Genomic DNA, 16,610 nt, shown 5'->3' on the forward strand with positions numbered 1-16,610 from the left:
ATTAAAATATATGCCGTTTATCATTTTGGAGTTTTAAAAAAACCTGCCAAGACAATATCCAATATATGCAAACAAAACATCCAAGCCTCAATTTAGAAAAAAAATATAAAAACTGAATAAAAATTAGCAGTAGCACTAACAGAAAACATCTATCCCAGTAAAGCACTATAATTTGCAATATATAATTACAGATGAAAATCACTTTATATATGTATGTAGCAATACAATAAAATTGTTTTAAGAGGAAAATTATACAATAAGCAGGACTGAAGGCCTTTTCAAAAGCTAGTAATGATGGGACCTTATGTACCCACACAGGAAAAGCATTCCACAAACAGGGAAGCCAAAAGCTTCCATTTTATTATGCCAGCCAACACAATTATTTTCATAGGCAGGCATGCAGATGGAGCTCCTGAGGTGTAGGCAGGCAGTTATGAGTCGAAGTGGCCCTTGAGGCCAACATTCTATAGTTTTATAATTGAACTTGAAAGCCCATTTCCGATTAAGTTTAAAAAATCCAGTTCTGGTTGTCTAAAAATGTTTTACATATTTTCTACAACACAATGCAATACACCATACACACACAATCTAGTTTATAAGCTAGATACTCGCTCACTCTTATTCTCTAACTCAGGGGTCCCCAAACTTTTTAAGCAGAGGGCCAGTCCACAATCCTTCAGACTGTTGAGGGGCCGAATTATCATTTGAAAAAAATACAAACAAATTCCTATGCAAACTGCACATGTCTTATTTGTCGTGCAACAACAACAACAAAAGAACAATACAATATTTAAAAATGAAAACAATTTTAACCAACATAAACCTATTAGGATTTCAGTGGAAAGTGTGGGCCTGCTACTGGCCAATGAGATAGTCAAGTTAATTAGAATTGTTGTTGTTGTGTGCCATCAAGTCATGTCAGATTTTGGCCGAGCCTAAGTCTAAAATTAATTATTTATTTACTGCATGTATTTACTACATTTATATCCCACCCTTCTCACCCCGAAGGGGACTCAGAGCAGCTGTATGTACATACAATATATTATATTATTAGCATAACACAATATTAGCATTATATATTACTATATTGAACTATATCATTATACTATTATATAATATGTAATATATAACATATAATTAATATTATTATATGGTATTACTATTAGTATTATATTATATAACATAAGATTATTATCAATATTATATGTATATACAATATATTATATTATTAAAACTAATAAAAAATATTATATTATAAAACTGAGGGCGAGGGCCAGGTAAATGATGTTGGAGGGCCGCATCCGGCCCCCGGGCCTTAGTTTGGGGACCCCTGCTCTAACTCTTTCTACATATGTAAGCATATAATACATATTTGATACAATATATGAACTGTGTATATAATCTGTATACAAAAGACTATACTTAAATAGTCACATAGCATCCAACTTTTAGCTGCAGAGTTTAAATACATACAAATTCACATTAAGTAAGTTCAACATTGTAAACAACTTCAGATATGCAAAGATGAGGAGGGGGAATCCTTAAAGAAAACCTCATCCCACATATGACTCCACCCAGTTTTACTCAAATTCATCATGGGTGATCACTCATGGCCAAGTATGCTTGTCTTCCAGAGGTATATGCTTAGTGGCAGGTCCATAAATGACTGTGAAGACCTATTTTGGATCCACACAGACTTTTACATTGAGGACATAGATTTCCAGATGGAAAGTGGTCACAAGGATTTGCTTAACACACCTTTCTCTTGGCACATTTCTCCCTTTTGCCTGTATTCGTGCCTCTTCAAAATCCAAAGCACTGTCAGTAACAGATGACCTCCAGTTAGAATGCTTGAGTGTCAGTGTTTCCCAGTTCTCAATGTTTATACCACATTTTTAAGGCTAGCCTTAAACCCATCTTTAATCCCTTTTGTTGTACACCGATATTCCATTATCCATTCTTAAGTTGGGAATAAAGTAACTGTTTTGGGTGATGGTAGTTGGGCATTGGGACAACATAGCAAATTCAGCGAAGTTGATGGTAGAAAATCATTGTTTCAGTGCTGGTAGTCTCGGCTTCTTCTGCAACACTGACGTTTATCCGCCTGTGTTCCCAAGAGATTTGCAGGATTTTTTGAAAGCAACACTTTACAGAAGTCGAGAATGACGTTTGTAGATGGTCCATGTTTCGCAGGCATACAAGAGTTGGAAGGACAATAGTTTTATAAACAAGCATCTTGACAAATGTCCTAATCCTCAAACATTCTATAATTCCTTTGAAAGAATGCTGCTCAGATGGTGTTGTATTTCAGTGTCAATGCAGATTACTCAAAATTATAGTCATCCTCATAGCAATAAAAAACTAATAAGGAACCTCCCCTCCCCCGTGCAAAAGAATTAAGGGTTTAACATGGATAGTCTGAGGAATAGATAGCCTGAATAAACAAAGAATGCAGTAGAAACCAGGTGCCTTCCTTATCCAGGCACAAAGTCATAAAAAGAGAAGACAGGTAGGAATGCCATGGAAGGCCTCTAAATGGGCGCCTGATTCATTCTCTTTCTGTAATTCAAGTACTGCACAGTCCATTATTCAATGATTGCAGTACAATTCGTGCACTACAATCAGAACTTTCATAATACCTCAAACACTATATCGATCAATGGAGTCTATTTCTATATGGAATTGTCTATATAAATGAAACTTCTATATAACCCGTCACATTTTTAAGTGTGCTTTTTCTATAACTAAAAGGAAATCACTTTTAATTGAAAAAAGGTCCTTACTCAGCCTTTCTGTTGTCTCTGTCCTGAAACATGTCTTGTTACCTCTGTTTTAGAAGTAAAGTGTGGTTCTTTTGTGTAGCCGAAATGGCACAATCAATACACAAGAAGGGTGAAGCAGATTTGGGGGAAAACCCAAGTTTTACAGAAGGATAAAACAACCTTTAGGAAAAAGGCTCTGTGGGGGGTCCTAGACCAACCCAATTAGGATTGTGTGTGTTCATTGGTTGGGGAGAAGAGGAGAATTCCTGCAGGACAGCACACTGATGATTGACTAGCTCACAGGACTGGAGTAACACAAAGTGTAGAGGAAGGAATATCCTACTCTACAAAATCTGTTAAACATAACAGTGGTTACAAAACAAATAAAGTGTGACTCCCATTGAAATCCTGCTTAATAAATGAACCATCAAATTAAAGGACTCATCATAGTAAGCAAACCTCCCCCTCCCAAAAACTTTCTTTGAGAAGCTCACTTGCAAAACAATATCTCCAAGGAAAAACTGATATGGACATTTCATGATATTGTCCTCTATTATACTGAAAAATATGTATATTCTACACAAGTTGCTATAAATTAATATATTCTATTTCTTCGATTCTAGGATGCACTTTTACCTCATATAAACATCTCTAAAAATGGGGTGTACCTTAGAATCACAGATACTTTTTATACATCAATAAAGGTGAGGTTTTTTTCCTCTTGGTGGTATTGAAATTAGTGTGCGCCTTACATATTAGATGGCGTATTAGAATCCGTAAAATTCAGTTTTAAAATAAGAATATACATTTATCTGATTTGAAACTAGAACTCACCAAAGGGGAATTCTCCCCTCCCCTCCCCTGCTATGTCTCCTAAGAACCAGACTGAGGACTCCCATGAAACATCTGGGGAAAGGAATGTTGGACTTCATTGGGTGGGCGAAAAGATAACTACCAGAAGTAGAAATCCTGCTCAAAACTACCTTCAGGCCTATTGTTCTTTGTCCAAATGCAATTCTAAATGTCTGTTCTACATACAAATGTAAGGAGGCGGGGAACAAAGCAATAGGAAACCCCTATAATGCTCTGTATATGAAAGGGGCGGGTACTTACTGTACTCTTTTCCTTCCCTATATGACAAAATTTTAACTCAATTTCCAGGTAAAAACTGGCTGCTGTTTCATAATTCTAATGTATGGATGATAGATGAAAACCTACCCATTGTGTTCTTGGGATTCTTTGCAAGGTTTTGTTAAAGTAAGGAACCACCCCATCATTGACTATTTTGGTAGGAACTGCTCTGAAGAGGGGGTCCAAGAAAGCCTGGCATCTCATACTTACAAGATTGATCTTTTGTCTTAACCACAGCATGATCAAGGGGTTTACAAGGCTACAAGAAGTGTTTTCTTCTCTAGTGCAAGCCTTTAATTTAAAAAATTTAAAGAGTAGCAACTGGATATTCTCTGCTGCCCACAGAAATGTGTGATTTATTATGTATTCTCCCTTTCTCACTTAGCATTATCTCCTTTTATGCACACCATAACCATGAATGGTAGGTACCTTAGCCTAAGGAACAACAAATGGTAAAAAGCCTTTCAGGAAGCTGAAAAATGGAAGAGTTATTTCTAGTTAATGTCTCTGCTATACTTTTTAATATATAATACTGGCAAAGTTCTTAAGAATTTTCTTTACCCAAGTAATAGAATTTCTTAAAACATTAGCTCCCAAATAACATATTTATGAAGTTTACATTGGAAAATTTGATGCCTTTATAGATCTGAGTGCCCCAATATTTACCCCACCCAAAATCATTTTTAACACAGTCAGTTTCAAAACAGGGTTGATACACAACACAAAGAGCAGGTTCACTCTTTAAATACAACTAAAGATTCTTTGAATGCACAGCACAAGTTAGATTCTTGCTTTATGTTCATACCATAGCATATATTATAATAAAGATCAGTCAATGATTTTAGAACAAACAGCATAAATTCTGATAAAATAAAACTATCTATATTTTAGAACCCTCATGAAAAGGTTTACACAAACACAAGAAATAACACTTATATTCTGGAGCAGATTAGAGTTAATACAGATGGCGTCACATCTATAATTTAAGTATTGAAAACACTACTTATATAGCTAATACATTAAGGTATCAAGAGACTTAATGATCAGATTCTTCCAGTTCTGTTGGCAACTGAGAATTTAAACATTTAAATCATCATTTGTTCCATGGGGACTACTTATTACACAGTTAATTGAGTCCACAGCATCTTCTGAAAGGCATACAAATCTCACAATAGCCAGTTTCAGAACTTACCAATTTCCCTTGCAATTCTGACAGCTTCATCTGCATCCTGTAAAGGCAGGAAATTAGACCCAACATTAATCCCATCAGCTACTGCACTGTGTCTCAAGGGCAGTCGTATATTGCACTACTGTCTCCTCCGATTCATTTAATGTTTGATTTTACAACCTTCTGACCTGCTTCATTCAGGGGAATGTAAAATTAATACCATAAGTGGAATGTAAATTTTACCTCTTCACTGCATAACATTCAGGTTCTAAGCAGTGAAGAATCAGCTGACAGGAAAAACCAGCAGGACTACAGAAGGATTTTTCAAGTTGCTAGAATTATAGAATTTAGCCGGTTTCACTGAGAAGTAAATATCAGGGCATTGGAACATGTCAACTGTCAGCTTACTTCTGTTTTCTCAGGTACATACCCATGTTTTCCTGGATACAGTCAGCAGGGGGAGTTGATTCTCTATTGTTTAGCTAAACATCTACATCAAAACAAATCTTTAAAATTCATTGGAATATTCAAATGTAGTATTTGGAGGTAAGGGTTGCTATTGTTTACTTGTTTTCCTCTTTTTCTTTTTGGTCCACGAAATAACTATGACAAAAAACTGACTCAAAGATTCATAATGATAGATATGAATCATTAACATTATTTTAGATCTCAGGGTTTTTCTGAAAACTGAGTCAATGAAGCTAACAAATGGAGGAAATTTTAATATAGGAAAAACAGCACAAGTTAATACTAAATGTTAAAAAAAACTATCAGTTATACAGAAAATGATATAGTGGAAACAAATTAGTAGAATTGTTGTATTTTATCATTACGCCTTACAATTAAAACATTGAATCTGGTACACAAACTGAAAGACTATTCTAGCAGTATGGACAGTAAGTGTGGTCCAAATAAGCCAGCTTCCATGTAAACTGCAATACAGTCCTTTCATTTTTAGACTATTAACTCACTCAAAGCAAGAGTATCAAGTAGATAGAAGGAAGAAGGGAAGAGAAAAAAATTCAGACAAATTTAGCTCATAATTTCTCAGTGGTCAGTGAACAGAAGACTGACGTAAAACTATTGTTATAAGTAAGTTAACTTTCTCTTGACTCCAAAAATATATTTTCCGTTATGCATTATGATATGGAGCTAGTGTGGTGTAGTGGTTGGAGCACTGGAGTATGACTCTGAAGGCCATGGAAATCCACTGGGGGACTTTGGGCAAGTCACACTCTCTCGGCCTTGACGGAGGGCAAATATAAATCCCCTCTGATAAGTTTGCCCTTGGATTGCCACAATTTGAAAACAACTTCAAGGCACACAACAACTACCTTTGTATTATATAACATCCATCAACATTTGAATACATCAAGAGATTTAAGAGCACAGCATACCTGAAAACATCCAGTTGCTCTATGTGGCTGAATTCATGAGGGTAACTTTTGAGCTTTAAAATGAAAACTGATATTTTGAAACATTATAAAGATGTTTTCCCCTTCCTTTTCTTAAAAATAACCCTAGAAGAAGTCCTCCTCCCCCAAAAAAGTTTTTAAAACACTCTGGAGGCTTTCATAGCTGGGTCTTTTTTTGCCAAACAATAAAACAAAAATTTCTTAGTACTGGCTAAGAGTCCAATGAAGAATAAGGAAACTGGTACAGGAAGTTGTCAGAAAATTTAATTTCCTTTCATTAGCTAGTCTGCTCCACAAATCGGTGCTTGTTAAGTTCAAAGCAACCCTGAAAGCAACATCAGCTTTAAGTCTTTCTTTTTTTTTAACTTCGAGCAGGCACATCTGTTAATGAGATTTGCCAAACAACAATTGTTTTTAAGCCAATGATAAGTCTACCAAAAATGAATAAAATCAAGGTTTACTGTTACACCTTGTTACCTTCTACAACCTCGCAACCTCCACACGCTTCCAAGTTTTAGCTTAGAAGGATTTTTTTTAAAAATGCATGAAAAGGGTCATTTAAGAATGTAGTGGTTTCCACACATTGAGTCTGAAGGTTCTTTGTTCCTGTCTGTGACAGTTATGCGAGAATACTTCCTCTTAATAGCCTCTCTGTCAGGAAGTGTTAAACCTGCCAAATGCAGACAATTAGAGCCTCTTGAATAAAATGCAGGAAGAGTGATGACTGATGAAGAGCCTCGATTAGAGCCAAGGAGGAAACTTTTTACATTTCTTTTCTCTTGTAGATTCAGGCATAGATTTGCTCAACAGAATTTTAACATGCAAGCAGCAATAAATAAATAAAAGCCACCCCCTCCCCAACTCCATTGAGCTTCCTACAAACAAATGATTGGTGGGTGTAGTTTTGCAAGCCTGTAAGAAGGCAATCTGATTCTTATTTCAAGAAAGCCAATAGAACGGTGCAGTTTGAATGTGTGCTACCAGCGCTACCAAAATGTAAATATTAGAATATGCAATCTACAGTCCAGTAGCCTGCATAAAACCGAACAGGCTGTGCTGAACTCCAGGTAACTGTTGTTTTTGCCCTCCATTTTCACTGTATGCCTTCAAGTTTTTTCTGACTTATGACAACCCTAATGTGAACCTCTCATGGATTTTCTTGCCAAGTTTTACCCAGAGGAAGTTTACCATTACCTTCCTCCAAGGCAGGGAGAGTGTGGCTTGCTCAGTGTTTCCCAGCCAATTTCCATGGCCCAGTCGGAGTTCAAACATTGGTTTCCCACAGTTCTAATCCAACAAAGAAACCACCACACCATGTTGGCTCTCTCATTTAGGCATGTGTATTATAAATACTATCTTTCTTCTATCTGAGCATATACCGGTATGTAACACTAAATTCTGCAATTTGCTAAGAAGTCTTCACACACTGTTTCTGTGACCTCTCATACACTATTGGTAGTAAGCTCAAGTCAACAATTATTTTTATGTTCCAAATAAACCCATGGAAGCTGAGTACATTTATATTGTTTCATAAAGGTAAAAGTTTCCCCTTGAAATTAAGTCTAGTTGAGTCAGAATCTGGGAGATGATGCTCATCTCCACTTCTAAGCCAAAGAGCCGGCATTGTCCATAGACACCTCCTAGGTCATGTGGCCAGCATGATTGTATACTGCGCCGTTACCGTCCTGCTGAAGCAGTAACTATTGATCTATTCACATTTGCATGTTTTCGAACTGTTCAGTTGGCAGAAGCTGGGCCTAACAGCGGGAGCTCACCCCATCCTGTGAACTAGAACCGCCGACCTTCCGGTCAGCTAGTTCTGTTTCGTAAGTAATATTGTTTCATAAGTAATCATTTATTAACATATTTCTACTGCATTCAAGCACAATGGGCAATGTTGTCTTGAGATATTTTTGTGGCCCTCAAGACCTTCAAAAAACCCTGGCTACTCTTTTTCTGGTTGAATAAGGTTGAATTATCAGCCCAAAAAACCTCCAGGAATTGAATTATAATTTTTTAAAAGGTTGGATTCCTTCCTCCATAGCAAATAACATTTTAAAAAGTTTCAAAGTTTCAAGAACAAAAGAGGAGTTCCAACTACTTTCAAATTGTGATAGTGAGATTTCTGACACTTAATCTGCCCCCATCTCAGATCCTACAAGCAGGTCACTTGACCTGGCACAGTTGCCCACCTATGTTTTATATAGCAATAACTTTAAACAATCCACTTAGTAATAACTATTTAAATACTTTAATGCCACTTTAAAGAATGGTGTTACAGTATTTCAACAACTAATTGAAACAGGCTATTTCATAATCAGACTCACAGGGCACATATGCAACTCCCTGAGTGTAAGTTCTCTACTCGTATTCTCTCATTCCAAATAACTAGATCCCTTATGATGTGATGTGCTCAAACTATCTCTCAGAAACTTTTTTCAGTTCCTGAAAATGATTTGAATTGCAACATGGATGGCTGTGATTCCCAAGTAGTTTTGTTGTTCTTTGGATTCCAGCTCAAGTAAACCAAATATATAGCATAGTAGTGAGGCATATGAATACTTTTCTCAAAGCCAAATGTTGCTCTTTATCTATAAAATAAATTAAATTTATATTGCATTTGAGCATGTGTCCAGAAATTTTAAATAGATAGATTTTTTTTTCTTCCAAACATTTAAGTCCAGGATTCACCATATTCAAATTCCACCCTTTCTCAAAAGGAATTTTGAACTATAATAAAAGAAGTTCTGGACAGTGTATTTTCACAACATTTTATCTAACACTGTTTAAGCTGAGAGGTTGTAACTGGCCCAAGACTAAAAATATAGATAGCTCATCCAATTGTATTTTGTCATATGGCATTAGAGAACCACACAATTGTTATCTCATCATCAAAATATAGAAAACTAATATTGAATGAAATGAAAGTAAAATTCTAGTAGAGACACATTCATAGGCTATTTTTGAAAATCTTATTAAGAACTCATACAAGACAGCTCTTCAACACCAGAGCTCTTTTGATGAGAAGACTAGAATAGATCAAATGGCCAATAATACAGATGGAATTGAAAATAAGTTTGTGTTTTTTTCTTTTTCTTTTTTTTATCAAAAGCTAGTTTTTAAAAAGTCAAGCATTTTGAAACAGCAGACCACCTTCAGGTACCTGAAGATATTGTTTCACATATAAGTCCAAAGAAAACGACCCATACTCTCAACGGCCCTTCTTATTTAAGTGACCAAGTAACAGAATCCAGGTAAGAAGAGACCTGATTCTTAAGGGTTAACAAGGGAAAACGTTTTTGTAATTCCTTTATCACACCCTAGAAGTATATCTGAAATACTTTTACAATATTTTATGTCAGGCAATGACTGCCATTTTCTTTTATGTTGATAAAATAAACCCCACTGTATTTGTAATACTGTTGCGGTGAGGGGGAAACTTGCTTTTCATTACTGAAACTGCATAATCCAGACTTTAATTACATACATGTAGGACAAGGAATAGACAAACTACATTTCCCCATGTGTAGTTGAATTATACCTTCCATCATTTCTTATCACTAGGTATGTTTCCTAGTCTGGTAAAGTAGCATTTTTAGCAACTGCTAAGAAGGCTCCAAGTTGCCCACTTCTGGTGCAGAAGGTTTGAACCTTTATCAGAAGAACAACATGGGATGCAGTCATATTTTACATACTTCCAGCACACAAACCCAATCTGCGATAGGAAGAGACATTGCACTAATTCAAATTACCAATCAGAAACATTTAAATGAAACCTGAAATGGGGGAAGGGAAGTAAGTACACTATTTTAAAGAGTTTCTTACCTTGACTACCCCATCATAACCAGGTATTGTGTTGACCTTTGCATTCTTGGCTAAGATTTTGCTTTCTATTTTGTCCCCCATTGCCTGAATAGCATGCATGTCTGGTCCAATGAAAGCAATGTCTTCAGACTCCTGAAGAGACAAGGAATGCAAAAGCATTAAGTCACAGAAAAAATATTATGATGAAATTGTGCACATAAATATCCCAAATTCATGTAAGCAACATAACTTGAGCCGGTACATTATAAATATATATGAGCTTGTTAAGCCTATAAGGAACGCAGGCTCAAAGCTCCTATAATTACTGTTTGTGTAAATCAAAGCCAGACCAAGGAAAAATCGCTGAGAGCTGTAAAGTATTTCAGTCTGAACATTTGTAGGATCCCTTGGGTGAGGGGAAAAAAGCAGTTAACTCACAATTCAAGGAGCCACAAGTGGCTTACAAAGATATGCTCAGTAATATAAAATACAGTTCAACATTTCATTTTGTATTCTTTAAAACATAAGGCTCACACAAAACGGAAATGAAATTCCTCTTCTAAGCGTGCAAGACATATCAAATAGACGTTTAAAATGCTTAGGTCCTGTACATATACTCAAAGGCTTAACTATGCATCAACTTACAGACCAGACAAGCATAATGATATGATTGTACTCATTACACTTTAAGTCCACTTTTAGCTAGCATCCTAGTTAAGTTTGAAAAACAGACCTTACTTCTGTCCCACTAACAAACCTTAGCAAGAAATCCCCATAATACATTCACCTTAGGATCACCCTAAGTCGGAAACAACTTGTAGGCTTACAGCAACAACAAGTCACAGTTCTTATAACACTTTTTCATTATGCAGTAACAATTTATTTTATGATATAACCTATTCCAGTTTGTTTTTTCCTTTCCATGGGACATTATAGAAAATGTTTTATATAATGGCCCTCCAGATCTATGGCCTCTGGATCTCAGACTGCAGATCATCATGCCTGATATTATTAAATGGCAGAAATGTAAATATGGACATGCTGAAGCAGGCACATTCATGTCACTGCCTTTTAATAAGATGGGCATGATCAGAAAGTGCGTGAGTGAAAATGGTCGTTTAGATTTTTCCATCAAAATCAGCTGTGGTTAGAGATACCTGGGAGCAACTCCTTTCCCACATTCCCCTTCAACTGCTGTTTTATAACATAAGATAGACTGTGGCAAACTGACCACAACTTTAACATAGCTGATAAATAGATACTAAATGACTAGACAAATGAGTGGGTGTGCTTGTAGTACAATTTTAAGAAAACAGCTATCTATTTATATACAATACTACCTCAACTTCTGGCTCAAGGAAAATTGATATAAATAAAGTGCAGATAAATAATAGAATAATAAGAACAACTTGGAGGATGAGTTGTTATTGTTGCTAATGTAGTTGTAATACAATTGCTTTTGGGGGGGGGGGGGGGAAGAAGCAACAAGAACCACTATGGCAAGATGAACAGTAAAAGGTATATTAAGGTTGTTGTATGTTTTCCGGGCTGTATGGCCATGTTCTAGAAGTATTTTCTCCTGATGTTTCGCTCACATCTATGGCAGGCATCCTCAGAGGTTGAGATGAAGATGTTTAAGCTGCCACTGGAACATACTTCATTCTTTTATTGATTTCAGCATGGTTCCTACAAATCTGTGGAACTCCCTGCTGCAGGTCAATTTTTAGTTAAATGCAGATGGCTGCTGCACGACCACAAAAACATACAACAACCTTGTGATCCCAGCCATGAAAGCCTTCGACAACAAAATGTATATTGTTTTTATTGCTATGTTTATGCAAGTTGACCCCGACTTATGGCACTCTAGCCTTCTTAGCAAGATTTTATTCAGAGGATGTTTGCTACTGCCTTCCTTAGACTGAGATAGTGTAGCTTACCCAAGGAATTGCAATGTTGAATAAGGGTAACAAACCCTGGACTCCTAAAATCAAAGTCTAATACTCAAAATACTATAATGGCTCTCAACATTTCCATATTTTGCAAATAAACTGGTTTCACATCACAACCATTAGAAAGTCATTTCTCTGCTATCCAAACTCGATGAAGAGCAGATAATATTAGGTATGAAAAAAGCTCAGTGACACTAGGGATCATATTTAACTCAACCTCTGAAAAAACTGTGACTACTTGGGGCAACTATTTTTATGCTACTGTCATGCTCCAAGAGGACTCAACCAGATACAGTAAATTCAGTACCTCCATTATGAACATTGTTCTTTCCAAAGATAGCTTTTGAAATGCTGGATAAGTCCTCCTAAATAGTATGAAAGACTTGGGACTGCATGTAAGTCCCTTCCTAGTTCAGGTAGAAACAAAGTGAAACATGTTAAGAATTTTCTATAGATGTTTTCCATATAGCATTTCTTCAGTTCTTGGCATGGAAATCAGTCCTTGGCTTTACATGATAAAAGAGATCTGTGGAACTAATCCTAGAAACCTCTTTCTGTGTATTAACACCTCCAGGCGACAGTGGAGACAAAATGCTTCATTTGCATCCTTAAACATTAGAAACTGAGAATGAACCTTTTCAGCTGCAAATGTTATTGCATCTACATTTCCAGAAGAGGATGGGGGAGGTTAAGCACTCCACTTAGGTTTATGTTAACTTCTCCCTTCTTAGTTCTTAGTTTTGATCAATACAAAAGAGGACAATGAAGAGGCAGATGTTGGTGGTTGAACAGCTGATCACTAGCTCAGTAGAGTACAAATCTGTATATAGTACAGCATAATTTTTCTCTTGGGAACACATGGGTCTGGTGTGTTAAGTTTGGCAAGGACTGCTTTTTATGAAGGGCTGGTCAGTTTGGGTGCGTGCCACACAAGGCACTTCCTATATCAACTGAGCCTGCTTATGGCCTATCCACAACAGCTGCCAACATTGGAGGGCTAGATGAAATTGAGTGCCATAAGTAAGTGACTGTCAGATCTAGTTAGGATCTTTGTCTGTTGCCCTCTTCTTTTTGGGAGTCACGGAGTCTGCCACTCTTTTCTTAGGGCCCTTGTGTGATTTTGTCTTAACAGACAAGGATCTGCCTGAAGTCAAAAGGGCCAAAGTATTCTTGAGCCAAAGAAACAAAGTGGGTGGAACTGGAAAAACCTCTGAAGTAGTTGGGGAAGCCATATTAAACTCCAAATAACAGTGGAAGGGCTATCTATAACCAACACAAAAGACAGCTATTTCTAAATCGTAACCAAGCTGATACAGACAGGCCTTTTTATCACAACATTGTCAACAACTCCAAGAGACTTTTCCTAGAAAAAGAATTCTTAAACAGGACTGTCAATTTTAAGGGCTTAATTGGTAAAGCCCTTGCAAATAGAGCACACAATGACCTTTCCTAAACCAAAAAAGGCACTCCACATGGCTGTCTGAGAGAGGGATTACTGTCCCACAGGAAGTGCGGTTTTTGAATAAGATCCTAAATGCCATACAAAAAAGAACCGCCAACAAGTCAAGGGGGAAATAATAATAATAATACCCCACCCCATCTCCCTGAAGGGACTCGGGGTGGCTTACATGGGGCCAAGCCTGGTCATGACAATATAAAAACAAGCAGTTAAACAAATCAAACAACAATAAAACAAATTATAAAAACACATACAATACATCATGATAAAATCATGGATAAGATCTGTAGGAAACTGGACTAAAGTGCTAGTTATGTCGATTATCATCGGGGGGAGTGGTTATCCAAAGTGTCATAGCCATCAAAGGTGCTAGGAGAGGTGTACATACGGGACTATTAGTGGAAGGTGACTGGTCCATCTTACTAGATCAGTTGACAAAGGCCTGCTGGAAGAGCCATGTTTTTAGGCTCTTCTGAAAGGAGAGAAGGGTAGGGGCCTGCCTGATCTCCCTGGGGAGCGAGTTCCAGAGCCGGGAGGCCACGACGGAGAAGGCCCTCTCCCTCGTCCCCACCAACCGCGACTGCGACGGTGGTGAGATCGAGTGGAGGGCCTCCCCCGACGAGCGAAGAGATCATGCAGGTTCATAGGGGGAAATGCGGTCACGAAGGTAGGTGGGTCCCAAACCGTTTAGGGCTTTGTAGGTAATGGCCTGCACCTTGAATTGGGCTCAGAAAATAAAAACAGGGAAGGGACACAGAAAAACACAAATGTTCTACAGGTAGATCAAAGAAAAAAGAATAATCTATGAAGATTCTCAAATGAGGATTCCCAAGTGAAATTGCATGACAGACTTAGAGAAACTGAGGGCAGTAGCTCTTAGTGGTAATTATGCTGTGTCCCAAAGGGGTGGGAGTACCAAAAAAAGTTACATAGGTTTTGGAACATTCCATGATTGTATTTACGCAAGTGCAGGTTTGAGACGCAGAGACCACAAAGAAGAACATGCTCCAATGCATACCTAAATATCAACCCATCTTTAACTCTTAACTCAATTATATGTTGCAAATCGCCTTATTTCATTGTATTCTATAAATATCTACAGTAATCTAAATCTATTGGAACAAAATTCATAGAGTGCATTATTATCCTTGTTAGAAACAGATTTTATGGTTCTCATATCAATTGCACTATTAGCCAAGATTATTTTTTTTCCAAACTTTATATAAAGGTGGTTATATAAATGCCAAGGATCTCCTCATTCAGATCTCAACCATTTTTTTATCGTGTCAGAAGCAACTTGAGAACATGCTGCAAGTCGCTTCTGTGTGAGAGAATTGGCCGTCTACAGAGAGGTTGCCCAGGGGACGTCCAGATGTTTTACTGGGAGGCTTCTCTCATGTCCTCGCAAGCTAGAGCTGACAGACAGAAGCTCACCCCGTCTTGTGGTTTTGAACCAGCAACCTTCAGGTCAGCAACCCAACCTTCAGGTCAGCAGTGCACAAGGGTTCACAACCATGAGCATAGTCGATACATAGACCATTACTTTGTCTCCAATTCCTTCCTGTTGAGATACTCCTTCGTGCCACTGGAAATTCCCTTTAACTCCTTCCTAGAATGACTGAAGTTTCTGGGAAAAAACTGCTTACTTACACATAAAAATAACATCCTACATGTAACTGCAGTTCTTCGAGTGGTCATCTGTCATTTTGCACCTGCACAGACATTCTTGGAAGCTTATTGAGCTGTGTTTTATGTTAACTCCATCTTCTCACCCATACACATACAAACCATGCTTTCTTTCCAAATCCCAGTTCCAAGTCTATCATCAGGAACCTGAAGAAAGGGATGGTATGAAGAGGAAGACAGATTATGGAAGTTTACAGATGGCTACTTGAAGAAACACAACTGATGTTACCACCATGGGATAATAAGAATAATATCTGCACTGTCATCCTTAATCTTTGTGATGACTTTCATGTAAAGAAATGGGCGAAGGTGCCCAGCAGAAGACCATCCCATGAGAATAGAAATGCATTTCATAGATGGGCTGAGCTTTGATGGTCCCTGCTGCAGAATGGAGCATAATGGCATTTTGCTGAAGATGCAGAGATTTATTTCAGATGTTTCCCAATAATGAAAAGGTGAAAGTGGAGGGCTGAGTCAATCTTCTACTTACGGGGGTCATTCTGCTGAAATTATCAGCAAGGACATTATTGATGTCTGGCCAATGCACTGTCAAGATGAATACACCCCTACATATGCACCAGTTCCACAACTGGAGGGTGAGTTGAAGAAGGATGGGATTGTGCAAACCTTCTGCTTTTTGAGGAAGAAGGGTGCAATGTAATTGGATCTTGAACTGGGGTTTGGAAGTTAGTCTTTATCCTTCTTCTGAAGTTGAAGAGGATGGACATTTCTATGTTTGTAGTTGTTTCTTTAGAAACCTGCCCAGTGTAAGCAGAAATCTCTATATATTTGGAAGAGGGTTTAGGAGCCTTTTTCAGTTTCAGAACCGATAGCAACAATTTGTCTTCCAATGAGACTTGAAAAGGGGCCAAAAGGAGGCTCACTGAATCCTCCATTGTTTCTTTATGACCAAAGATAGGCATAAGCAGATAGCCACTTAGGCTATATGAAGTGGCTTATTGCAAGCTGCAAGTTCCACAGGCCAGAAGATCCTTTCCCACTGAATATGCTTAAGATGGAAAGTCAGTTAGTTATTCTTCATTTATTGTGTAAAAGTTGAGGAAAATGGACATGGGTCAACTGTGTGGTCCTTATTGAGGCAGAGAAGACAATTCATATGGCTGTCCGGAAACAGGATATTCACCCCACAGCCGACACATTTATTTAATGCAAGTCTTCAGAGCCAGAGAACAAAAATATAAACTGTTGAACTGTCAAAGACCAAAATGCTGGGAC

At 37.5% G+C, this 16,610-nt stretch overlaps 1 protein-coding gene across 2 annotated transcripts in view; it reads right to left on the reverse strand.

The window, feature by feature from the left end:
* The window catches only part of pcca (propionyl-CoA carboxylase subunit alpha), a 299,632-nt gene that overhangs the window by 207,962 nt on the left and 75,060 nt on the right, over positions 1-16,610 (reverse strand). For both annotated transcript variants that reach the window (XM_008106964.3, XM_062975473.1), the window contains exons 7-8: positions 10,302-10,433; positions 5,086-5,122 (exon numbers count right to left, since the gene is read on the reverse strand). In XM_008106964.3, coding sequence (XP_008105171.1) covers positions 5,086-5,122; positions 10,302-10,433 — 169 coding nt within the window. The remainder of the gene's footprint in view (positions 1-5,085; positions 5,123-10,301; positions 10,434-16,610) is intronic.

The sequence above is a fragment of the Anolis carolinensis genome, chromosome 3, assembly GCF_035594765.1.
Source record: "Anolis carolinensis isolate JA03-04 chromosome 3, rAnoCar3.1.pri, whole genome shotgun sequence".
Taxonomy (NCBI): Eukaryota; Metazoa; Chordata; class Lepidosauria; order Squamata; family Dactyloidae; genus Anolis; species Anolis carolinensis.